Raw genomic sequence first — 26,721 nt, 5'->3', positions numbered from 1 at the left:
GACTGGAAAGCCAGGCTGCAGTGCAGGGAGCGTGGGTTGCCCTGGGGCTCCCTCAGGGACAGAGAAGGGGTAAAACAGATCCTCAGAGTGGCCAGGAAGCTAAACGTGTATAATCTTTGTGATGACTGGTTTAGGGAACCTTGCAGAATTGAACAGGGTCAATGTAGCCTGGTTAATGAATGTAAGAATAAAGTATTCCAACTTGTTTATAAAACTTCAAGCAGAGGACATATTCAGAAATTAAAAGCTATTGGAATCGATTTACATTCATTTTTCATACAGTTAAAAATGATATTTCTGGCATTAAAAACTCAATTTTGGTGCCAGAGACTTGAAAAATATAACTATAAATATTTCATTGATGTATATACCTTCATATAAAGAAGTTATCAAAATATGCTTTAAAATATATTGTGACATTGTAATTTGTAATATATGAATAAAATAAAGAGCTTATGCAGATGACGTAGGAAGTCAGAGTATAATTCTAAAAGCTGAAATATTTGTGGGGAATGATTGCTAAAACTTTGGGTTTTTTTCTGATTGTAAATTTTACTTCTCTTTTGATGTGAGTTCTCCAGAATAAAGGGATTGAAAGCATCTTTCAATCAAAGTCTGTTAATTAAAAACATAAAACATATTAAAAAGAAAATTAACTCTGCTTAGTGTTAAACCTAACAATTTATGTTGATACTTAAGTTTCCATAAAGGTGTTTTTGCATAAACCAAACAGGTGTGCCCATTCTTTGGCCTGGTATGTGTAGACCAGACACATCCGCTTCCTGCATTCACACCAGGGGGAGCATGTGCTGGCACCGACCTGAAGGATGGTTGTTTAGAAAACTTCAGCTGAGAGTGAAGTCAAACCAAATGTTTCCATGAACATTTGTGTCTCCTTAACTTGAAAAAAACCATATGTCACAATAGGGCTTCTATAATAGTAAGACGCTGTGGAACTTTGCAGGGTATCTCAAGAACAAGCTCTTAAATCAGGGGCTAAGTTATTATACATTTTTAAAAATTTGCTTTGAGAAACACACATTTACGTGAAGATACACAAAAAATTGAGTCTGGACATGCAAACATCATCACTAACACAGGTACCTTATGTTGTAGAAAGTAGGGTCCTTCCGTGCTTTTACTTTCAAATGTGCCCTCTCCCTTGTGCTCTCCCTCTCTTCCCAGACTCTCTGTGTGTACACAGACGTCCGTAGAGATGGCAGCACACACACACACACACACACACACACACACACACACACACACACTTTTGCTTATAACAGAAAAGGTTTACACTAGAACAGAAATTACAAGATGTTAACTCTCTATAATTCTCTGCAATTATTTTCTTTCATGGCTGTGCATCCCTGAATTATACGTGGGTCTAGCATGCTATTTGCGTGAGGAAGCACCCTGGCAGTATTTTTTTTCCCGTTTTTCATTTTCTAATGGCTGCTTTTAGTTTATTTTGGCAACTCATCATGTGAGTTTTAATTAGGTAGTGAGTTTGAGGTATTGTTGAAGCTGTATGTAATAACTAATGAAAGTTAAACTCTTCATAAAATCCCTTATACAGGAAACAACTTGGGTACCTGGGTACCAGTTTTCTCCTCCCAGCCTTTGCCCCAGATGTGTTCTTGGCAATTTAATCTGTTCTGTTTTACCCTTTTAATAACATGAGAGGCAGTGGTACAAATACAATTAATGGGATCTCTTTCTGAGGAGAATTTTGTCGTCAGAAATAAAAAAGTGTCAACACTAAGAGAGAACATGTAAATAAACTGAGTGGTGCTTGGTAATAGTCACCAGTCATCACTCTTGATTTCCTGTCTGCCAGTTGGCCTTTGCTGTGTGAATTTTTAAAAGAATATTGTAATGGAAAAAAAGAAAAAGAAATTTGCTGCATGGAACAAGCCAAAGACGTATTTTAAAAACAGTTTTTATTTATTTAGGTGGACGGCTGTGTAGTTAAAACACTATGTATGTACGTATGTATGTATATGTGTGTATAATATGTTGGACATAATTTGCAGAAATCCTCGCATTATTTCTGAGTAGAATTGTAAATATGCTGGCATAGCTTGGCGGTTAAGAGCGTTGGCTCTGGAGACAGATCAGGGGCTCAAACCCCAGCTCCACCACTAACTTAACTACGTGTGTTTCCTTGGATAACTTATTGACTTCTCTGAACTTCAGATATCTAATCTTTCCATTGGAGATAATAATAGAGCTATAAGGTTATTTTGAAAATTAAACAAGTTAATAAACTTAAACCACTTAGAACAGTGCCTGGCATGTGCTAGGTACTCAATAGCTGTTGTTATTATTATTCTTTTTGTTTTGTGACTTGTTTCTAACAGAAGTGGTTATTTAGCCTGCTGTTTTACGAGATAGGGCTGATGGAAACTGACAGTGTGAGAAAAAGGTAAAACAAAGTCAGGAGAGTTTCCTGGCCAAGAGGTCAAATGCCAGAGGCCAAATTCATGTGGGAGGAGGGGTACCAAATTTACAAAAGCTCATGAATGACTGAGGAGAGGGAGCTGCACTTAAAGCAAAACTAATCTGAAGTTGGGTCGTTGGAAAACTTAAAGAGAATTGTTCTCAAATGTATCCGCATCAGCTCTGCATTTCAGTGTCTTACAGCCAGAAATTTTTTTAGCAGTAGTGATTTAAACCATTGTTTCCTTATTTTTAAAAAATTCATTTCACATAAATAGGCTAGATTTTTTTTTTAAGTTTCTTTATTTTCCTTCCTTCTTGATTTTCTCCTTATCGTTCCATCATTTTTCCAATAAGAGTTTTTTTTTACAGGGATTAATGCAAGAGATTGTTTTATGGAATAAACCTGATGACCCTCAGAATGATGCTGATATGTTTTCCTGGGGTAATTCCCATTTCAGTTTTCCTACTAGACTTTGTATTACTGTTCTGAAGTTAGGAAAATACAGTGCTGCAGTTTTGTGTTACAAGTTTGCCTAGGCTATTGAAAGCCACACTTGTCCATCTACAACACAAAGTGAAGATTGCCCTAGAGGAAAGTACAGAGGACCTCCAATTAAAAACATTAAAATAACAAAAGTTTTAGAAACTGTTTTAGTGATTCCTGACCCTGGATTAGAAACTTCTCAGGACCTAATTCTCACAAAGTTTGTGGTGACAGACTCTGTCTTGGGCCCCACACCAAATCCCTAAACAAAATCACCTTAATTTTAGAAAATAAGTGACCTATACTGTGTTTTCAAAGTCCACGGTCGAGGGATTGAGCTGGTACTTTCTGTGATGTAATTACAGTTCGGGAACTATGTTGACATATTTGTAAACATTTAATGAACTCTCGCATAACAAAGGAATACATAACTGTACTGCATTAAGATTGCTCCATAGAAATAGACCCCTTTAAAAAGGACATCTCTGCTCAGAGGAAAGTTTGACTTCAGGTTCATTTAGAACCAAAATTATTTTATAATACCTTTATGGGGATGAACATACTGAAAAATAAAAATTCATTATTTAAAAAATACTAATTCAGTTGACACTTTAAATAACAGGACCTCAAATTGAGTTAAAATTATCCTTTAATTATCTTTTGTTATAAATTTCCATTCCAAAGATATTTTAAATGTAAATTTCACGTTTAAGTCTTCAAATAGACCATTTTCTCCCTGTAACTCAAACATACCAGTTCTTATGGAGCCAGGTCAGTTTCTGCTTCAGAGTTTGTACGTTTTTGGAATTTTTAATGGAAGTCAGGAGCTTTACAACAAAGACGACGACAAATCATGTAAGACTGAGGACAAAACACTGGACTCTGACTCAGTTTCTTCGTTCCTCATGACAGGTCCCCGTTTAATCCCCCCTTTACCTTGTGTGTATCATGTGTCCTTGGAAGCGTACCCACCACGTTGCCTCCTGGACCAATGAGCTCTGATGGGGTAACGCATAGCACAGCACCTTTTGTCAGCTTGCCTTCATCTTGTTTGGGAAATAATTCATGTATCTGAAAAGCAGTATAGATGCAAGTTTAAAAGTATGCTGTGAGTAGTAAAGCTTTTCCTGAATCTTGCCCACAAATGACACACTTGTATATTGCTCTCAGGAACACTAGAATTGGGAGTATAATTATTGTTTGTATAATATAATTGGTAGTACAGATTTTAATCTATTTAGAAGAATTGTGGGGTGGGAGGAAAAAGAGTCCAAACTTGTCTTTTCCTTCAAGCTAAGACATACATTGGAAAAGTCAAGATCATTGTTAAAATTTCTTCTATAGTTCTGAGACTTATTACTGTTGTCCAAAATAACTTTACAAAAGAGAAAGTGAATAAAATAGTAAGAAAGATAAGGTACGGAAAACAAACACCTGCCCTTAAGGAGAAAATATATTTTTAACAAACACTGGAGAATACAGAATTTGCTGTATCAACAAAATACATTATTTACTCAAGTAGCTGGATAAAGCCAATGTGTATTAATTGAATAAATGAGTGTGTTGGTGAAAATAAAAGAGTGAATGGATGGATAAATGGCTAAACTTAGTGATAGCACATTCTTCTTCCTGTTTATTATTTTTAGAAAACAGTACTTATTTTAAGTCCCTGCAAAGAATTCATTGAAAGAAATTGGGTGAAATTCCTCATTTTCTTTTGTGGTAACAGCCAGTTGTTACAGTACAATTGAGAACATTTTAGATTATAAGATATTGACTATGCAGGTTGAATTACCATACCTGCATTTAAAGAGCTTTTGAGAATGAGTAGAGGGGAAAACACAGATAAGCAAAAAGGTAGTTCATACTATTCTAAAAATTAACACTTGCCCATGTAATTATATCCTAAATAAGATAAATAAAAATGGATTAAGGAAATTACAGTGGTTTAGAAGAATTGAGTGTGTTTTCTATCTCTGTTTTTATTTGGTTTTGATAGTAATTGTGATAAAGGCACATCGTGCACTGTGAATTTTTTTTTTAATGCACTGTGTGTTTTTAAACATTTAGCCAGCAACAGTTAACACCCAAAAGTATAAAGGATGAAAAAGAAAGCAATGGACTTGATACTATCATGGCAGGTTTTTAACTGCCGGAGGAAAAGATTGGGGAAACAGGATAAATATCAGTATGAAGTTAAGGCTTTCTGCAGGTCTTGGAGCATTATGGGGAACATAGCAAACCTTCCTGCAGCCTGGGGACAGAAAGAGTGATTGCAGAAGAAAACTGAGGTGGGACTTTGAAGAGAGAGGAAGAGAAGCAAACTCACATCCGTGTAAATACAGGCTTCCATGCCCTCCCCTGGGGCTCATTCCCCAGGAATGTGTCCCTCGCGCTAAACAGAGTACTTAGGTAAACACACTGTAGACATTTGAAAATACTGAAGTAACACTTCTTCATAGGTTACTATGTAATTATTTCTAGCTGTCGCATTTGTTTATCTTAGTACCAATGTAAAGAGCTAGTTTTTGACTTGTGTTACCTACAGTATCTTGTTTTATCATTTGAAAAAGTACGTAAACAACATTTAAGAAAAATGCAAGCATCAGTGGCTTTGTTCAGTGAATAGAACAACTGGAAACTTATTTCTTATTATTTTGTAAGTTAGTAGCAATGTAACATGATATCCATGGCATATTGAAAAATGAAAAAAAAAAGAATGGAAACTTGGACTTCTGAATGAACAGCTCTATCAAAACACTAGCTTTTGATTTAATCTGAGCTTTACTGGAGAAAGTTTATGCTATTTGTACGAAGCCTAGAGGAAATCACTGAACCAGAAAAGCTGAATATCATTTCTGACTAATCTCTTAGTCACCCTAATAATAAGAAATTATTTAGTTCCTATTTTTCATAGTAGTCCATCTTGAACAATAAAATCACATAGCCTACTCAGAGATATTTCAGGAAAATTGATGTGGTATTTTGAAAAAGATGTACTTTAAAAAGGGGGCACAGTAAATATTTTGCGTTTACACTGCTGTTTATCACTTACTTCTCAACGTGTATCTAAGAAAGTCAGCTGAAAACGACTTTGAAGTTTCTAGTTTGGATGATTAGGGATGAGACACTGCCTTTAGACAAGATAAAAAGTACACGTGTTAGAATTGATGTGTTCTCTTTACTTTTAGAGAGAATAAGCAGGGAGCTAGTAACCGATCTGGTTGGGGCTGGTTGAATTTACAGGAAAAGTATCAGAAAGTCATTCATGTGGGTCGTGCTGTTACAAGAGAGCGCTATGTTATATTCAGAGAGAACGAAGGGTAAGAAGGAGGGGTGCGGAGACAGATCTTCTGTGTCCCTCTACAATCAGCAGGCAGAAGGGAGAAAAATCCAAGACAGTGACAGAGACCAAGCAGATTAATAAATTGTGGGAAATGGAGGATGGTGCATTATCAAGAAAGGCCAAAGAGAAAAGAAGGAAGTAGTTAATGGTGCTGGATGCTGCAGAGAGGACAAGAAATGAGAAAAAACATTGATTCGGGCAGTTAAAAGGACACCAGTAACCTTTGAGGAAGCAGTTTTGAGTAGAATTGGGAGGGAGAAGGTCGACTCCTCATTGCAAACCAGATTTCAAGTAGATGAGTCACTAGTGAGTTGGAAGGTATGTATGAGAACTCAACAAGTTGAGACAGCGCTATAAAGAAATTCAGTGATAAAACGAAGAGAAGTGGGTGTCATCTGGTGAGTTCCGAGAAGATTGTTGTAGAAGAATGGAGGTTGTTCCTCCAATGGATGCATGTTTTTGTTTTTTTTTTTTTCCACCAAAAGAAGGTACAGGAGTCAGTGGAGAGGAAAAGAATGAATATTCACTGAAATAAAGATAATGGAGGAGGGGCGAGACATTGAGAAGGGATCAAAAAAGTGGGTAAGAGGTTGACCTTAGAAAAGAAGGTGAACAAAACACTTCCGAGTTCAGAGAGTCAGACTGAAGGAGGTGGTGCTCAGCCCGGGAGACTCGTTGCCCAACATCACCTCTGTACCTTCAGTTCCACCTTGTTTGTTGTCTGGGTGGCTCACTGCCTTGTTCACACTCACAATTGTGTATTGCTTTTTAACTCCTTTAGTTTGTCTCTGCCTGCCATACAGCCCCACCTTGACTATAAATTTTGTGAGGGCGTAATCATGTCTATATTGTTTAATAACCACATATACATTGCTTAATAAGCTCTGTTTTTGTGTGATCCCTAATGTATTTCAGTAATCCCGAAAGCCAGTGCTATCATGGGAAAGGTTTTGCAGCCTGGTTTGTCAAACATAGTACAAGGTTGAAGGCTAATTAGCGATCTATGTGAACCTCAAAAGTTGTTTCTAAAACAAATCCTCAGTTTCAAAGGAACGAGACAGGTTATTATATGAAACTTTTTTTTTCCTCTTGGTTAAGAAAGTTACAACATAACAAAATGTAACTTAGAGGTCAGAAATGGATACCTCCAAAGCCAGATAAAATTTTTAACCATAATTCATTGTAGAAAGTGGAAACATTAGACTGAAAAAGAAAATAATTATGAAAAGACAAAAAATTGCAAAGTAAATGGTTGCTAAATGCTGTGGTTTAAACCACTGTTTATATCAACCAGAAGAAATTGGGTTATGCCCTTAACTTTGGTCTGATCCACACTCTAGACACAAATCCCTTGATTAGAATAGTTGAATTATGCCTTATGATTCCTCCTTAGCAAAAATAAGTCTTAGCAAAAGTTAAAAATGTAAAGTTGTTTTTGCCTCCCAATTAGAAAATGTATAGTAAATATGTTTCTATTTGTCTATACTAAGTGTCTTACTATTTGTTTTATGATTGCTAGGAATCCACTTTCTTTAGTTTTTACATAAATTTTCAATGATCCATTTTTTAAAATAGAGCTCCATAGACACAAAGATTATGAATTGCCTACTATTTCCATGGTTTTAGACTCTGTATTATACTGAAAGTGAAGTATGATGTCTATTTAAATGTCTAACTTATGTAAAGCTGTAAAGTTTATAATGTAAGCCACTTGATTTTATCCCTCCTGAAAATGTTTGGTTTTATTTCTCTTCAAAATAAGTAGTGAAGGAGAAATTGGAGAGTGAGACAGTATAACTAAATGAGCAAGATGTGACCGGAGACAGCTTCCTTATATTCATGCTTTCATGTTTTTATTGTTATTACCCCAAATCATTCAAAGCAGTAATTGATCATGACTGTTGTGCAGTTGCACAGACATCTTATTTTGTCCTGGAAGCACCCAGGAGAGCATGAGGAGGTCCTTTAATACACTGGGATTTTAAATGGAAGCACAGTTTTGCCCTGTCCAGCTCTCTAGGACCACCTTAAACTACTCTCCAGCCTAGACTCTCCAGCCGCCCTGGAGTTTTTTAACATACATCTAGCTGTCCCACATTCATGCCTTCTCATGATTCTGTTTTCTCATTAAAAAAAAAAAACCTTCCCACTTTTGTTTTCTTAATTAATGACTAGTCATCCTTCGCTCTAGAATAATACCAGTGGCAGTTCCTCTGGGGAGCTCCCTTGGTCCTTCCGTCCCCCCAGGCTGTGGCCGATGTCCCCACAGCACTCTTGTTCCTCTTGTGATTGGTTACTGATCTGGGTCCTCTGGGACGCAGCAGAGACTGGCTCTTAGCTCTGTATCTGCTGTGGCCAGCATCCCTGTGTAAATGCTCATTTAGTGTTGTCTGAACGACCACACACAAAGAGCTGTTTTGTTTTGGACCTTAAGCTACGTTTTATCCCTATTTGTTGCAGAGGGGACAGTGCATGGATATAAGCTTTTCGGATTATGCAGTATGTTATTAAATAAACTAGTTTAGAAGTCTAGTTCGTAATGAATAGTTTACAAAAGTATGGAGGGAGCACCGCAGTAAATGCTCCCTCTTTTTAAAATTAATGCATAAACAGATTTAAACGTTTCTGATAGACTTTTTTTATCTTAATAATTTGAGGATGTGAGGATAGGCTGTGATTCTTAACAGCAACAACAAAACCACCCCAGTTTCAGTGGCTTATCCCAGCAAAGATTTCTTTCTTGCTCTGTAAAGTCACTGTGCAGCCCTTCTTCCGGTGACTCAGGGATCTAGGTTTGCTCCAGTTTCCCATCATGTGGCTTCTGAGGGAGCTGAAGCGATGACAGAGAGACATGGCGGGAGAACACTGGCTTCTGATCATCTCTTTTCAAAAGTTAAACCCTGTTTTTGCTCAGGGTCCCTTGGCCAGAATTAATTATATGGCACAACTTAATTGCAGTAGAGGCTAGAAAAAGGTAGCCTTTCGGGGTACTTGGAGAAGACAGTGCCTAGAAGTTGACCAAGCCATTCTGTGTTTTGCTGCATCTTTTATGTTCCTATTTTGGGGGCATAATGGGATGGATAGATGGGTAAAAGACAGATGCCCTTGGGTGAATTCAAATGTAAAACACTAATTCCACAGCTGTTTATTGAGTCCTTGTTACGTCTCCTGTGTACTAATTCCTAAGGAAAAGTCTGTCCCAATAGATCCTCATCTTGTTGGCTTGTGGTCAGATTTGGAGAATCTAATCAGAGTTGTGAAACAAAGCACATCGGTACTTCACCCTAAAATCTGGCAGGCAAACTCAGGGGCTCATGGAATGAATCCCTGCAGCCCACGTCATCACTCTCGCAGTGGGAAGAGTGCCTGGCCAGTGCTATGTAGGTGGATGAAGCACTGTGGAAGGTAGGAATTGAATGTGCCTGCCTTTTACCTGCCTTAGGTGAAATTAAATTAAAACTTAGTCCCTCAAGTTGAACGGAAGAGATAATTTGGTTGCTACCTAGATATAGATTTGTTCAAAGAGAGAGATGAAAAAACAGACAAAATTATTGATAAAAACATAATTAAGAGTCAGGAAGCTGATTGAGGAATGCAAATTGCTTTTACTCACGGTCTCTCTTGCCAGTTTGTACTATACGAGGCTTTAATGAAAAAATGGATTAAAATTTCAGTCTTTTATGATTGCATTACAGAGAAGTCAGTGCTTTGTGATTAAAATATATACTTGAGTTTGAGGATCATACAGATTAATGAAAAGACTGTTAGAGATTTCCATAGCTTAATTCTCTACTCAAGGCCCTTCATTCTTTGAAATTACAAAGCAGATCTCTTAAATGGGAGTTTTATATTCTCAATCACTTCATTCTCACTTACCGTATGAAAAATAAATGCCCCAAAGTCCTTCATTTATAGAGTGAAGCAGGGCACATGTTTACTGTGTAAGAGAAGAGAGTGTCAAATTGACATGTATTTAATCATGGTTTTAGAATTATTTCTTTTGAGAAATAAGTACTTGTTGTTTGTGCCCATTTTACAGGTAAAGACATTGAGGTTCAGAGTGTTTAAATGATTCTCTCCGAGTCTTTGCTTCTGTGGAAATTTTTTACTTGTCATTTTAGCAGTTGTCTCAGTAGCTTTTAATTAGTTCATCAAAAGTCTGCTCTCCTCCCCAGACTTGGGACAGACTGAAAGGCATAAATTCTATCTTATTTATCATTATTCCTCCAGAGCCTGGCACCTATTTAGGTGCTCAATGCATATTTATTGAGTAAAGGAATGAGCAAAAAACTAAATGTTAAGTATTAAAAATAAAAGAAAAAAAGCTACCCCATCTCTGCCCAAGTGTCTGAGAGGCAAAATAGCATCATAGAAGCTTCCTGGGTTTAAGTACCAACTGGATCTCATACTGTATCAGAAAACTTGGTAACAGCATTCCCTACCTTATAGTGTTGGTGTGAGGACTAGATGAGTTTGTACATGCAAATGTCTAGAGCAGAGCCTATGTCCAGTTTAACTTTGCTTTATAAATTTAAACCCCAAGGATTATGTGATTAGGACATAAATATTTAAATTTTGACTAAAATAAGAATTAGAGACTGAATATAATTTGACACTGATTGAATAAAAGAAGCAAAATATTTTAAACTTTGGCTTATTACTATGCATTTGATAATCCTGGAAATTGAGACTAAATTCACATTTTAGTTTAGCATAAAATATTTAAGTGCAACTTATTGAAGATATCCTGAAGTTTAAGAACAAGTTTTATAAGGCCGTAGAATTAAACTTTTCTTCCAGGTTTAATTTTCTCTCATTGGCAAATGAGCATGCAGTTAGAAAAATGCAATAATTAATTAGTGGGCAGAGGCTGTGACACTTCTCAGGTAACTTTGTTGTTAGATACAGTCCAAAATTTAGACTAATACACTGAAAATCAGTACTCACCTATTACTCTATTAAAGAATGTGTATTTCAAAGCCATTTTGATCTGAAAATTATTCACTAAATGCGACTTTATTTCCAATAATTATTTAGTCTGCTTCCAGGCGATTTCAGTATTCTAATAGATTTAATCAAAAGCATAAAGTGGAGAAGCAACACCAGATGTCATGTATTTTTGCTGTGTTTCCTTGAGTCATCCCCAAACAAGGGCGTCACCACAGAGCTCGTTCCTTTAGCAGAGTCCCTGTGCCCAAGTGAATTCATAAACAGCAGTAACAGGAGTGGCCGTCATGGCCCTGCAGCTGCCAAAGGGCAAAGGGAAGAGCCTGCCTTTTTTTTTTTTTTTTTTTAAATACATACAAAATTGTTTCTGGCTTCAATTTCATGACACTTTGTGTCTCCTGAGAAGAAGAAAGAATTCCAGAATGGTGTGAAGTGGAAAGACTTTTTGCTTTCATTTGAATGATACACCTTGTAACCTAGCAAAGGAGAACAGCTTGGATTGGTGATAATCATGAGGTGAGCATCCGTTTTCATGGTTTTGTGAAACCATCTTCTGATTCATTCAGATGAGTGCCAAGGAAGACAATGACCTCCCTGACTTATGTTTTATCATACTGAGATGCAGTTTTTCTAGTCTCAAACTGAAATAAACAGACCACATCCCAGCACACTTTTTATATAGAAAGGCTGCCCAAAGAAGCTGTTAGTCCATTCTTCCCTGAGATTGATTAGACGTAGTGTCCTTTTTGGTTTTTGTGTGTCATCAACAGCATTCAGCTGTTGTGAGTTAAGCCTCTTACCCCTTTATAAGATAACTTAACCAGTATCAGCTCTTTAAAAGAGACAAAGGAACCTAGAATATGCATAGAAGCTATGCCAGCTAAGGAAGCTATTAGCAATCCAAGTTCACCTGACAAAGGACACCTTTAAAAATGTCCTGATTTTAGATAGAGTACAGTTACCTCTCCCTTTTGTCTGTTATTCTCAAGGGTTACAAGTTCAGCTGTTCATGATTCCTCCTGTAGTAATAATTGTAAAATTATAAAAATACAGTTATTTTTGTTCTCTAGCCCATGAGAGATGTGTATATGTGTGTGCGGGGGGGGGGGCGGTGCGCGCGCACAGTGCGTGTGCATGTGCTTACACGTCCCCAAACATATTTTAATGCAAAGTCATACATTACCCCTGTAACATTCCCATGCGTCTAATCCCAAATGTAGTGAGTCCTGTGGCGGGGGATAGCCAGTGAATGAGAAGACCAGGTTCTATCGCCAAATTCTCCGTTTACTGTTGATGTGGCTTTTGGGCATCACTTTCTACATTTTCTAAGCAGAGTTCATGCAGTCCTGAATGACACGTATGCCTTGTCTCCATCTGCAAGCTGCTGGGGGAGTGTGCTCATGGAGAGCCCAGTACGGTCCTTGGCTCATACAGGCCCTCAGGAATGGTAGCTGTGGTTAGTGGTGGTGTTCTGTGATCCTTAGGACTGATGCAAGGAAGGAGGCCAGTTAGTTTTCAGAAGCCCTGACTGTAGTCACGATCTTTGCTACTCATTTGTTATGTGATCCTTGGCCAGATACTTCACATTTCAAAGCTGGTCTCAAGTTTAAAATAAGGTAGTAGTGTCTGCTTTGATGACTTCCAATGACTCTTGTGAGGAAAATATTATAGAAAATAATAATCGTTGTATAAACATAGACAGTGGTAGTTCTACATACTGTCTTTGGTACTAAGTTCTCATCCCTGAGAGGGAGCCTCGTAGGAGCAGGGAGGTCACTCAGAGAGTGAATGTGGGAGGAATGCTTCAAGACTGCTTTTGTTTCAGTAATGTGATAATTAAGGTTTCTCAGAGTATGTGTGGTGTTTTTTGGGGGGTGGTGGGTAGCGTGGAATAGGAGAAAGGATATGGAGAGAACGGTGCCAGAGAAATCAAATCTCAAATGGTACCTTTTATTTTCCAACCTTTAGTCTTGCTTCTTTACGTTACTGCTCCCGTAGGATCCTGATTCTAGGCTGACATATGAATGAGCAACATTACTGATCAGGGAGGTCTGAGCTGCAATGAGATAACATAAAATGATGAAGGCAATGAGACGCAAAGAGTTAAATAAGGTTAGCTCATGGTCAGCATGTCAAGATACGGATGATGGCAGAGAAACAAAGAGAATTCATAGTGAAATTAGGAATATGGGGATCCCAAGGGTCCACAGAGCAGAAAACACTTGAGAAATTAAAAATGGAGATAGAGGGGTGTGTGTGTGTGTGTGTGTGTGTGTGTGTGTGTGTGTGTGTGTGTATGAATTAAAGGATGAGTATTTTTGGAGACTACATTTAAGAAAATAAAAAGGATTTGTTTACTTTAGACTGTAAAATCTCATATGCCTCATACTAGTGAGGTTAGTTTCTGGCATCTCACAAAGAGTCAACATATGTATAAAGAAAGAATTATTAAACTTAAAAAACAAATTATAATTCAAGGACCTTTAAAGTTATATACAAGTTAATTCACTACTTATAAATGTCATTATTATTGATTACTGATATATTTTATTAAAGATACTTTTCATTTATTCATATTTAAACATGGATGTGTAATGTTCAATCACTGGCTTCTTAATAATTGTACAAGCCTGATTTATGAAAAAAATGACAAATGATTCAAGAGAAAAGTGGAGTTGAAAGTTACCTTTTGGGATTTAAGTGACTTGTCAGAATAAAAGATAGAAAAGACAGCAAAAGCTACTTGAAAGAAATCTCATTCACTTTTAAATATCCAAGTTCAGTTAGTTTTCTTCTTAGATAGTTATCTTTCCTTTGCTCTCAGGAATGAAGAGAATGAATTGAGATGTCAAGTGATGGCATTCTTTTTTTTTTTTTTTCCCTTTTCCCTTTTCCTTTTGTTTGTGGTGATAGAACGCATTTTGCTGCTTTTCTGACTATGGATTGCGTAAGGAAGTACTAGTTTAGCTGTCTTTTCCATCAGAGGAATTGAGTGATTCACATTGGTTAATCTTTGACTTATAAAAGGTATCATCTGGTTTTTAAAGTACTGCGTACATCTGGAAAGAGATCCTACTTAACAAGTATCTTGTATTTGTTACTCTTCCTCAAAGGGAAAACAAGTTGACTCTTTCAAAAACTACATTTAGTACTTGTCAACAAAGACTAATTATTCCCCTGATGATTTAAACTTTATCTCCTCAGAATAACACAATTTAAACTTGCCCACCTGTTCTATCATTTGACTTCAGCTACACGTGTAAGCAAGAAATCGTTTTTGCTTCCTTCTTGGTTGACATTAGCAGAAACTATATATATTTTGACCTCATCATTCGGGCAGGACAGATGACATCGCAAGTTTCAAATCATATGACTATGAGAGTGATCCAAGCTGATTTGCTTGCTAATAGATTGCTAAACTAAATTTCAAAAAATGTTCTCCCTGTCTCATGTAATTTTTTTTTAAAGTTGTATTCAGTCCATTTTTTTTCAGTTGTTATTTATCATGAGGTGCTTGGTTGGTTTCTGACTGTCTAGGTGGGACAGATCCAATGGTATCCTGGTAAATGTTTACCAGTCTGCTGCCTGAAAGGGAGAAAGAAAGACCACCTTGATTTGTCATGTTTGCTGATTTCTGTGGTAGAAATACTAACAACGTGGCTCATTTCACACTCCCAATGTGAGGTCCCTGAATGTGGAGGTTTAAAAAAAAGAACTTTTTGTTTATTTATTTATTATATTATTTTATTGTGGGGGCAGGGGGGCTAGGTTTATTTATTTTTGGTGGAGGTACTAGGGATTGAACCCAGGACCTCATGCATGCTAAGCCTGCACTCTACCACTTGGGCTAGCCTCTCCCCACTCCTAGAATGTGGAGTTGAGAAGAGATGCGCACAGCCCGCTAAGGCCGGCCAGTGCAAGTAGGCTCCACCTCACCCCCAAGTGGTCAGCGTTCCACAGTCCTGAAATCTCCATCTAGGATTTGAGAGAGGCAGAAGATGAGAGATACAGGATGGCGCTCGTTCGCTCTCCTGGTATTGGTGAACGTGATGCCGCACGTGAGCGTGGGTAGGTGCTCCAGCCTCCTCCTTTTATTCAGACAGCAAATTCCTCAGGGATCCATGGTGAATTAAAAAAGCCGGAAGAGGGTTCAGACATTAAGTCAATCATCCGTGTTTTACAGTACCTACCTTTGCTTCATTTGCAGTCAGAGCAGACTCACTCTATAAAACCCGAAGCAGAATAATGCTCTGAGCATATTCCCAAGAGAGATTTAGAAAATTATAATCTTATTGCCTCTTGAAAACATTGGCCTTTTTCCTCTTTGTTCAGCTTCTCCCAGGACACCTGCTTGTCAAATTTCCAGTCGATTCTTTTGGCTTTGTCATGGCAACCAAGTACCTTGGCCAGGGCCCTAATGACTTCCAAATGTTTAATTATCTCTTGTTTCTGATATGCTTGTTCTGTCACTTTTTTAGTATCTTCACTTCTCGAATAGGCCCTTGGCCTGTGCCTAGAATCAGATGCGTATTCCATTACCTGTCTTGCCTTCTCCAGTGTATCTTCCACATCTGTTTGAAGCAAAGGCAGCTCCAGTGTTACACCGTAATATAACAAAACCGTAACAAAAGCCCCACACCTACATCCCACACCCTGGTGGTTAAGATTAGTGATGGCTGAAAATCCTGTACCCATCCAGTAATTATCTGTGGTGATACTGATACAAATTTTAACTTTTTAAAAATTGATAGGATCCAATATAAACAAATCTTTCCCTGCTTATGTCATCCAGATCATTCACTCATCCTGGAATTTCCTTTCCTCCTCCCTTTCCTTATCCCTCTCTGTCCTTCAAGATTCATCTCAGGAATCACCCTTTCTGTGTCATCTTCTCTAATTTGGCTCCTCCTCTAATTCGGCTCCTCTGCTCTCAGACCTAAGCAGGGTTTCCTCTCTTGTTCTGCTCCTTGGGGCTTCCATAGAAATACTCTCTGACCCCTTCTGTGAGTATGTCTTCATTTATTATAATTGCTAATATTTTCCTCCCCAAATTTTATTTTGAAAAATTCCAAGCCCGGCAGAAATTGCAATCCTAGTATCATAAATGCCCACATGCCACTCAAGGAGATTTCCCAAGTAGATTTATGTACCCATATACACATTCCCCCCCCTGAATCCAGATGGAAGTAAGTTGTACACATTCCCCCCTTCTGTTAGGCAGCCCGTACTGAAATCTTCCTGGCCTTGAGTTAATTACAGTCAGTACTTTTTAGAGGCTTATTTCTTGGTTTGTTCATTCATCAAATATTTATTAAACAGCTACCGTGTAGAAGATGCTGAGGATGAACTTTGAAGGTTTCAATGAAGAGATGGCTGGACTATAGAAAATTTATATACTTGGAGATGATTAGCTCCTAAGAAAAGGATAAAATGTTACTGTTGTAAGTGGGGAAAGGAATCCATGTACCCAAGTCTGTGAACTTACCATCATTCATCTGTTCACTGACTCTCTCAGTCAGTCACCAACATGTACTGTCTGTTATATACCAGGCACTGTCAGGGGCTCTGAGTGTTTACAGAGGAGTCTTCTTCCCTGTAAAGAATCCAGTCTCACACCGGGGACAGAGAAGCTCATCAGATGCGAGGGAGTCTGCTCACTGATGGAGGTCCCCAGGATACCATGGAAACAGAGGAGAGGGAAGCAGGGCAGGCTTCCTGAGTATTTCCAGTGATGCTTGAGTAGTAATTTGAAGGATAAGGAGTAAACGAGGCAGATAAAAAGAGAGGAGCACGTTCGAAACTAAAGCATCAGTGTATTTCATGTCAAAGCACGAAAAAATACGAGATGTTCCAAGAACTAATAGCAGTTTGGTATAACTGGAGTGACAGTTGCCAAGGGGCAGTTATAAGATAAGAGAAGGCACAGGGCTGGAGGCTAAGACCCAGATTATGAAGGACTTCATCCGTTCAACCCGAGTTGAATCTTTACTTAAAAGCTACGGGAAACCACTGAGTGATTCAGGTGGCATAGTGATAGAGACCAGATTTGTGTTCGAGTAACCTCGTCGTGAAAAAAGATTGTGAAAAGGATAGCTCGTAATATTTTTAATTTGGGCACACTAAATATTGCTGTAATAGCTAACTCAAAGAGTAAAAGTAAATGAATGGCAGGGTATGTAATTATTGTGCCTTTAAGAAATTGACCAAATGATTGATACCTCAACCAATATCTCTTACCCAGAAGACAATTTTATTTTCTTTCAGACGTTTTCTCTTGAGATAACTGACATCTAAAATGTAAAAAGAAAATGTATTGCTTAGAGCAAAGAGTTAGTAGTCTCTGCAGCTCATATTGCTGCATAAAAGAAAAGGTGGGGGCAAGGCGGAGTCACCATAATTAGATACCTGGTCTTGCAGGGGACTGGAAAGCATTTAAAGCATTTTATTCCTTGCTGCAAAGCTCTTTCTGTTGAGCAAATGAGTAGGAATTCATCAGTGAAAACATGACAGTGATTCTGGAGATTTTATAATTGATGTAATGTTTTGTTTATTAGGCCAGTTCGGCCTGATTGATTTGCAGATTGCAGCAGCTCTGACAAAGCCCCCGTCGTTCACATTTCTGTTCTCTGGATGCCTTGCACTGTGGATCCCCTGGCAGGATCAATGGGCCTCAAGATTGTGTCAGAGATCACATTTATAGGGATCATTTGTGGGGATGTTTCAAGTCTGTGACATAGATTGAAGGAACTTATCTAGCTGTATTCCTTTAGAATAGCACACTGCATTTGTTTTCAACTCCTTCAATCAGATAGCATAGTTCTTCTGTGAAGGTTAATGCCACAAAAGAGCGTATCAACTTGATTTCTGAAGGGCATGTTATTAAATTAGCTTTCACGTAGACCAGGGTTTCTCAGCCTCTGCACCGTGGCCATTGTGGATCTGATACATAATTGTGGTGGCCACTGCCCTGTGTGTTGTGGGAGGCTTAGCAGTGTCCCTGGACTCTACACACTAGTGGCCAGGAGCAGTTTTCCCTCAACAACCAAACAGTTCTGACAACCAGACCTTGTCTTCAGATATTGTCAGATGTCTCCTGATGAGCAAACCTGCTTCAGAACCATAGATGTAGACAATTAAGGGTTAAAATGAAACAGACAAAAAAAGTAGTTCAGTGATCCTTTCCATGGACTAATTGCATTTATTCATTTTTCAAATATATATAGCTATATTGATAACAATATAGATAAATATTTAAATATAATGTTTTGGTACTTTACTGAGTGCTAATTTAGAGAATATCTCATAGAATGAACAAATCTGAAATATCTGTGGAATTGTCTAAATTAATATATATGTGAAGTTTCCATAATTTAAAAATAAATATAGAGAGAAAGGAAACAATCACAGAAAGATGTATCAAAGTATACAGATGAAGTTCCATAACAAGTTCTATATTTTTACATAATAATAGCAAAATTAGGGTTAAATCTGTAAGAGTATAACCACAAAAGAAAATCCTTTTTAGTCATGGTTTATAATATTGGGCTTACACATTTGTTTTAGGATTTCATTTTTAGCCACATATTTAGTATTTGTTTACTTTGAAATGTTATTTCTAATACTTGAAAATAGCATTGAGAGATAAATTTACATTGTAATGGAAATTTATACATAGACGCCAAAAACCTAATCTTTGTTAAAATGTTAACAACTCAATGTTAAGTGGATAGTTTGAGCCACAAGATACCAAGGTAAGAGGTGCTGATGTAAGGATTTGGTAGGGATATGCTACTATCATTAAGCTGAATAGAACTATTAGAAATCTTCTAGCTAAATTCATAGAAGACCAGTAAGTTTCAAAGAAAAGGATGAAGGAAGTAGATACAAGAATAAGCCCAATGAAGTTACTTTTTGTCTTAGCCCAGTATTAACTATTTCTAGCTTTTTTTTCAATAATTTTTTACCAAGTGCTGACTATATGCCAAGCATTTTGGTGCCAAGTTCGACGCCTACACTTACATGACTTCATTCATTCTGTAAAATAGCTCACTGAAGCACGTATTGATAGTCCCATTTTAGAGATAAGAACACTAAGAATTAAATGTTTAATTGTAGTTGGTTACTACCAGAACCAGAGATTGAGCCTAAATGCTACAATTTTTTTTAACTGAATATATTCAGCAAGCATCTAAAATGTACCAGATACTTCGCACTGAAGAAAACACGTCAGTTCCTGCGCTTTGCAGATAATAGTCTTCACTACATCACCTTCACATTTCATTCTGTTTCATGCGTTTTCTGAATTATAATCAAGCATGAGAGTCACCTATCACATGGCTCATGGCCCTGGGGAACTTAACCTGTGTTGATACAGTAGCTACATTCCATTGAAACCTTTGCTATAAAGAGAGTATCTGTCAGGTGATTTTTTTTTTTTCCTATTCCCACAATGTATTTTAAATTCAAAATGCCCTAACTCTTCATGGATAACTCCTGGAATAGAGTTCCTTCTTTCTCTAATTTGATCACTAAAGTTATATAATTGATAACAGACCATAATATCATCTTTTTTTAGAATTTTTTTATGTTTAAAATTACTTACGACCAGAGACATCTGTGTACAATGTCTCTATAGTGTGACTTACAATAACTTTGTGTTTTTGTTATCTCAGCAAGAGATCACTTGCAAGGAGACAATGTCCCCTTTGTGATTTCTAGTCAAGCACTGCATGCTTTTACATGTCTAGCATATGTACAGCATGGCCGAGGTCAGGAAGGATAAATTCATTGCATGCCTACTATCACTCCAGAAATTCACCTCCAGTATGAATTGATGTGGAAGTTGAAACCTACCTGACATCCCAGATCATATATTAACCAGATATGTCCTCTGAATTGTGAAAAGAAAAGCTTTAAGTGCATTATGTATTTATGGCCTGAAGTGACCCATTAGTGAACAGATGTAATTCGGAAGTAAAAATCTAAGTATCTTAAAACTTTTTTTTTGGAACACATTTATAACAGACTGTTTTCTGAACTTAGTCCTACCAACATGATTTAGCTTCTCATAAGATATTTTAAACTAGTTGTCTAGTTTTGACAAAAGCTTTCAACCTGTGAGGGAAAAAAGTCAATCAAACACGGTGAGAAAGATTGCAAAAGAACAGAAAGTGATCTGCTGTTACAGTGGTGAAAAGGAATCCAGTTTGTTATTTAGTGACTTCTCCTGCCTTTTTCTTGGCATAACTACTTTTGAAGTTGTAAGTAAAGATCCAGGGCGGACCGTGTTAGGAGCTTGGCTGCAAATGTGTTAGCAGCTCCGTGGAAATGGACTGCGCTACCTGAACACTGAACTGTCTTCCGTGAATAGTCTGAGTTCAGCTTTTTATAACCAACCCCTCTTTTGGGAAGTTCTTCAGATGATACCAGTCACTACATCTCTACCACTGAATTTAGGATGGTTGTAGGCAGCTTGTTTAGAAAGCATTCTACTATACTAGGGATTTACAATACATGCATGTCATATCTTTAGTTAACTTAACACCCATAAAATACATGTTGAGATAAACTTCCTGAAGAGTAATCCAAAAACTGTACTGTTTAGCAGTTTGTAAGTTTTGAAAGTAAAATGGATATGTGGCCCAAACAATTTTCTGATAGATTTAATAGTTTTGTAGTTCCTTTCATTACTTGGTGAACTAATGAGAAATTATAGCATGACTTAATCTTTTCAAGTCTCAGCGAACAAAGAAATAAAATGGTTGAATGTTTGCTATTTTCACATTGCTTCACAAGGCAAAGTAACTCATTTATTAATACTGTCATCATTCATTCTCTCTGATGTCTTAAAGCCTTTCATTTTCAAGTTTTGATACCTCAAATTGGATGAATGTAATTGAGCCTTAAATTTAAGCTCAGTTCATCTTCCCTAACTAATACAGAGATAGCTCAAAAGATATACTACCGACTAAGTTGGTGATGTTAAACTGTTAATTTTTTTTCAAAAAGATAGAAATAGAATTTGAAAATAGAATTAAGGAACCATTGCTTAACTTTACTTTGTCTTAACAAAGGTTTGTAAACAACTGATGCAGCCTTGAGGTTGGCATAACAGAGCTACATCATTTTAATTAAACAATTCTGTTAATTATACAATTATAAACATCTTTTAATAAGCTGAAAGTTTATGCAGGTTTTTTTTTTTTCCTGGAACTTCCAAGATTATTTTTAGGGACTTTTTCTCTTCTGAGATATTTTACTAGCTTAAAAGAGCAAGATATCTCTATAACAAATACATGATCTGTATGTACATGTGTATATAGAGAAAGAGCAGGGGGAGGGAGGGAGGTAAATGTTTGGACTCAGATATAAAGGAATCTTTCAAAAGTGTAAACAAAGCAGCCTGTGCCAGGACAAACATGTGAAAGAATGCTAAATTTGCTACAACCTAGGAGGAAGACAAGACTGACATTCCATGAGCAAGCCTTCCATTTCTTTAACTGTGAAATTAGGTGGTTAATTAACACTATTTCTAAATGCTATTCCAAGTCAAAGATTCCACAATTATTTATCAACTGCAAAATTCAAAAAGAAGACGACGAAGAGGAGTGGTCTCAGTGACCACAGTGGAGCTGAAAAATGTTAACTAGGTTTATAATCTTAGCCAGAGGGTTTGTTGCTATTTGAAAACCGAGTAACAACTTTCCAACCTTGAATTTAATTGCCATCAGAAGCGTCTTATTCTGGTCTTAATCGACCAATGTATCTCTGATTTCAAGACAAAATTTTTAGAGAAAGTACACATCTTTTATCCCATGTAATTTTTACCAGTTGATTTTGATAGCACTTAATTTTACTCCATTTCAGCCCATTTTTCTTCTTCTTTTGCTGCGTGAGTCATCTTGCCGAGCTCTGCAGAGTATAAATGTAATATCCTCAGCACCTAATAAGCTGGCAGATACATTTCCATTTGAATGTAGATGTTATGGAAAATTTAACTGAATTCGGCTATAATGCTTCACTTACTTTTAAGTGGTCCACGTTGGAAGATTAATGAAAGACTCTTTCAGTTTATTGTTACATTTTGGAAATGCAGCAGTGTGATGCTTTGGGAGGATAGACTATGACAGGTGCAAGACTGAAATTTAAACACGTCGGCATGATGAGGAAGCACTATCACAGCCATTAGGAAGTGCCAGTCATCCTTGGTGGCTTTACCATTCCTTATGAAAATGAAGGGCATCAAAATAATTGCTTATTAATGTCAGTTATTTTGGATGGTGAATTAAGACAGATTTTCTATATAGATCATCTCATTTGCTCTTCATTAATGGTCAAGTAATAGTTCGCAGAATATTAGACATTAATAGTTCGAGGTAGCAAAGATAGACTAAAATAATGCTAAAGTGATTTGGTTGATTTAGGGAAAGTAGTGATTTAATGCAGAACTCCATGTTTATTTCTAACTAAGTTTTTTAAATGAAGATTTCCGAGCATATACAGAAGTGGAGAGGATAGTATAATATATCATAATCCGGTGTCAGCAGTTTCCAATATTTGTTAATCTTGTTGCTTCTATCCTTCCACTTTTTGGGGGGCGTCGTGGTGGGTGGTGGGCTCGAATATCATTTCTTGTGTAAATGTTTTAATATGCATCTTTTACATAGAAAGACTTTTTAAAAAATGAGAATCTCTTTTCTCTCTTCTTCTGTAAAAACATTTAAGGTTAAAGATAACCATAAAATAGAAGACTAGACCAGCTATAGAAACAGCACTTGTCAAGTCAGCCTTTATTTTAAATTTACTATGTACAGTGATTTATTATTTGAAAATTACCCAATATTTAAAAGTCCATTGAAAGACATGTTTAGTTTTAGTTTTTGTTTTTATAAGAAGAGGGGGTTGGAAAGAGAAGGACCATTTTCATTATTTGGATAATGGGCACATGCAGGTCTGATGAAAACAAAATGCTCTGAGGCAGCTTCAGCTGGAAAACATCTGTACCTCCTTCTGTAATCAGTGTCAGCCACCAGCGTCTCCCAGCAGCCCTGCAAGTGGCCACTTCCCAGCTCTGTTATAAATCATTAAGTAGCCACACTAGAGTGGCTTTAACCCGTAGAGCTGACAGATTTGCCTTGGCATTTCCCTTACATGGCATGACCATTCAAACCCGGGTGTCAAATTGCAGTCAAAGGAAGCCAGCTGAAAACCGGCACGGGTGTGATTGCCAGGAAAGTGAAATTGATGTATTACTTGTGGAATAATCTACATAAACCTTACCAGACAAGAAGAAAGTGTTCAGTGTGTATTTGAACATGGAAAAGTAATTGGAAAAAATAGAGAAGGTCTTCAGGGATGTTGGAAGTATTAACAAGGCAGATTGCCACCCCATCATCTCCACCCACCACCCACAGATCCTTTCTTTGCGTTCTCATAGGTCAAAAGAGGACTTGTGAAGTGGGAGCAATTATTTTTTCCATGGACAAAGAATTGACTTCATCACGTTATTTCTTGGAACGTGTCTGTTATTCTTATATCTTATTTATATGACAAAGAAGTATCTTTTAGATATGTACATTTTAACACGTGGAGGTTATTAGCTCCTTCTGAGAATAGTTGTATTCTGCAGTGCATGAAGATAGTTTGCCCCCAAAGGAATTATTTTTCTTCCTCAAGTAAAGCTTTGATGCTATAAGGCTCCTCTTGGCAACCTGTTTTTAGCTCTTCTCACAATGAAGTGTAGAGAACTGAAGATTAATTCCATTGAAATCATTAATGCACTGCAGTATGTAGATTATCAGTTAGTCAAGATAAACACCACTGATTACTGTTGAATTACACATACAAATATTTACAACATTCTGGGTAATGAATTCACAAAAATAAATAATAATTATAATAATAGAGACCTCGTACTCAAATTTCCATATATTTCTCGAATCCTGAAAGGAATATTTTCCAACAAGTTCATACTGTGGTATAATTTAACAGGGGTAAGAAACATTTGCAGTGCAATGTTAACCACAATTATTTCCCCTCAGACTTCAGAAAATCTAAGTTTAGATGTCAGTCTCTTGTTTCCTAGAGATATTTCTACGTATTTTTATATTCTTGCTACAGGATACATCAACATATTCATAATTTAGTAGTTTGAAGTGTAATATGGAATCATATTTTATGGAGTTCTTTTACATTTCAGAAACAATTTTTAAATTGACTAAAATATTTAAAATTTAAAATGTAGGCTTTTTTCCTTAAGACTGTAGTCTGTTAAACTGTTCAGATGCATACAAATATTTGACTCAGATGTCTTGGAGGACTATAAATTAAATCACACCTTAATTGTTTATCTCTATTTCAATCTTTTGTTTTAATATAGTGATATAGTTCTGCCTTTTTAGTTGGAATCTCTTAAATTGGAGTTTCTTTGAAAGTGTTGTTATTTGCGGTTCATGCCTGAAATATGAAGCTGTTTCAGAAGCAGAATGAAATGTTTATGGCAGATAAGACTTGCTGACTAATAGTTGTTGGAAACTTTCCACTTGTCAAATTGTTATGTAGATGATCATATATTAGTTCTAGCTGAGAGGAGAGCTCAACCCCCAGGAATCTAAAACAACACTTTGCTGGCAAAGAGTGAGTTTTTAGGAGTAAGAGCTTGTGTGAAGAATACAGAAGCATCATATGATTTACCCCAGTTACACCTCTTAGCAGATGATCAGAGGGGTGCAGCCCTGAATGTCTTCTTGGAGAACTCTGGCTCTGCTGCTCCACCCTCAGGTCTGCATCCCGCTTCGGTTCCCCGTTTTTTCCTGGTTATGTTTGTTTCCCTGTTCCTCACTTCCTTTTTTCCCTTATCTTCCCTTTTCCTCTCTTTCCCTAGACTCAAAATGTGATTTGGGGTAGGGGTTGTGGTGGGTGAGTCATTTGCCAACTTCCTGCTACTTTAAAACAAAACCCAAAAACCATGGCAGTGAGAAAAATACAGCAATAACAGTGAGGCCCTGCCAAGTAGCTGAAAGATTTACACTGTGAGTAAGAAGCTATTAATAATGGTTATATTCATTCCTTTCCTCAAAGGCGTCTTCCTTTTTGATAAGATGACATCTACTGGTTTTAATAGAATTGTGTTCAGATTTGATGCTTTTAAACATTAGATTGGCCAGGTCTTTGTTTTTATGAGAGCCTCTGAATCTGCATTGATTTGAAAGAACCTGCTACTCTCACTGGCAAGAGACCATCTGCAGAGACTTGAACTTGTAGCTGGTGAGGCACCGTGGCTAGCAGAGTGGTCACAGAACCCAAGTGAAGAAGTTCAAACTCTGACACCTGCACATATCAGCCACATGACTGTTAGCTAATTACTTAACCTGTTTATATTTCAGTTTCATCGTCTTTTATTTGGGGGCATTAACAGTACCTACCGAACAGGGGTTATAAGGGCTTAAATGAGCGAGTACATACTAAGCACTTAGAACAGTATTTAGCACACATTACATGAAGATAAATGTTGGTTGTCAGCATGTGTCCAAAGAGAAATTATTGATGGAAATAAAACTTAAGCTATGATACACCTCCGTGTATTTGGAGGTCACATTCATGATTCAGAATCTTTGGCAGTTACTTGTTTAGAATTATTTAACATTGAATAAATTAAATATCTTCTACAGTGCCATAAATTTCCTTTAAAATCAGGACTATCAGTTAGTTTATTGTCTGATAAAATGTGCAGCTGCCAAATTCTGGGAACAAGGACAGAGTATTTTAAGAATATTTTATCTGCTTTTGCTCTCCAAATGAGAGGCAGAAGTCTACGCATTCCTATAATATTTGTCCATTTTAAGTGTTCTGTTTTATGACAGCTAAACCATTAGGAAATAGCTATAACATAATGCTTGTTTTTAATGCTGTTACCTCTCCAAATTTACTTAAACATTTAACGGTATATTCCTACCTGATATTTATATAATAACTAGACAGCATTTTGCAAAACTATTTTAAAATGTACCTGTATCATTGCTTTTTCCTGTGAAAAATTTCTTCTTTGAAAAATGTGGAAGCTTCTCATAATTCCAGTAGTATTGAGAAATCATACGCAAAGTACTGTGTTACATCATCATTCGAGTAGTTTTAAAAATGTGTGTTTGTAGTAGACTAAATGTCAACTGTATTTTGGTTTATAATATGATTATCCTGCATGTTTAACATATACTGAATAACTTAAAACTAGGTTGCGAACAATGGCAATTCAATAGAAAAACTTGTATAGGAGGTTGCCACTGACACTTCTGATAATTTACCTCGAGTTTTTCTGTTGAAGACCATAGCAAATTGACAGAATGTCCACTGAAACAGGAATTCCTATCATGTAGCTCTCTCCTTACTGTGAATATGGCTATTTCTGAAACTTTTTATCAAAATATATTATCTTTCACTAACTGGTAATCATTAATATTGGCTAATTACAGCATTTTCCTTGGCAGTAGAAACCAGCTGTGGATGC

General features: G+C 36.9%; 1 protein-coding gene across 21 annotated transcripts in view; it reads left to right on the top strand.

Moving 5' to 3' along the window:
• Nucleotides 1–26,721, top strand: part of MBNL1 (muscleblind like splicing regulator 1) — a 190,429-nt gene that overhangs the window by 91,894 nt on the left and 71,814 nt on the right. Inside the window, exon 1 of one of the 21 annotated variants that reach the window (XM_014553570.2) lies at nt 24,859–24,998. The exons of the other annotated variants lie outside the window; for them this stretch is intronic. Coding sequence (XP_014409056.1) covers nt 24,957–24,998 — 42 coding nt within the window. The 5' untranslated portion in view covers nt 24,859–24,956. Of the gene's footprint in view, nt 1–24,858; nt 24,999–26,721 lie in introns of those variants that run through there. 21 annotated transcript variants of the gene reach the window in all.

Source organism: Camelus ferus, chromosome 1 (assembly GCF_009834535.1).
Source record: "Camelus ferus isolate YT-003-E chromosome 1, BCGSAC_Cfer_1.0, whole genome shotgun sequence".
NCBI classification, from domain to species: domain Eukaryota; kingdom Metazoa; phylum Chordata; class Mammalia; order Artiodactyla; family Camelidae; genus Camelus; species Camelus ferus.
Note: the sequence above shows the minus strand (reverse complement) of the source record. Positions and strands in the feature narration are given on the sequence as shown.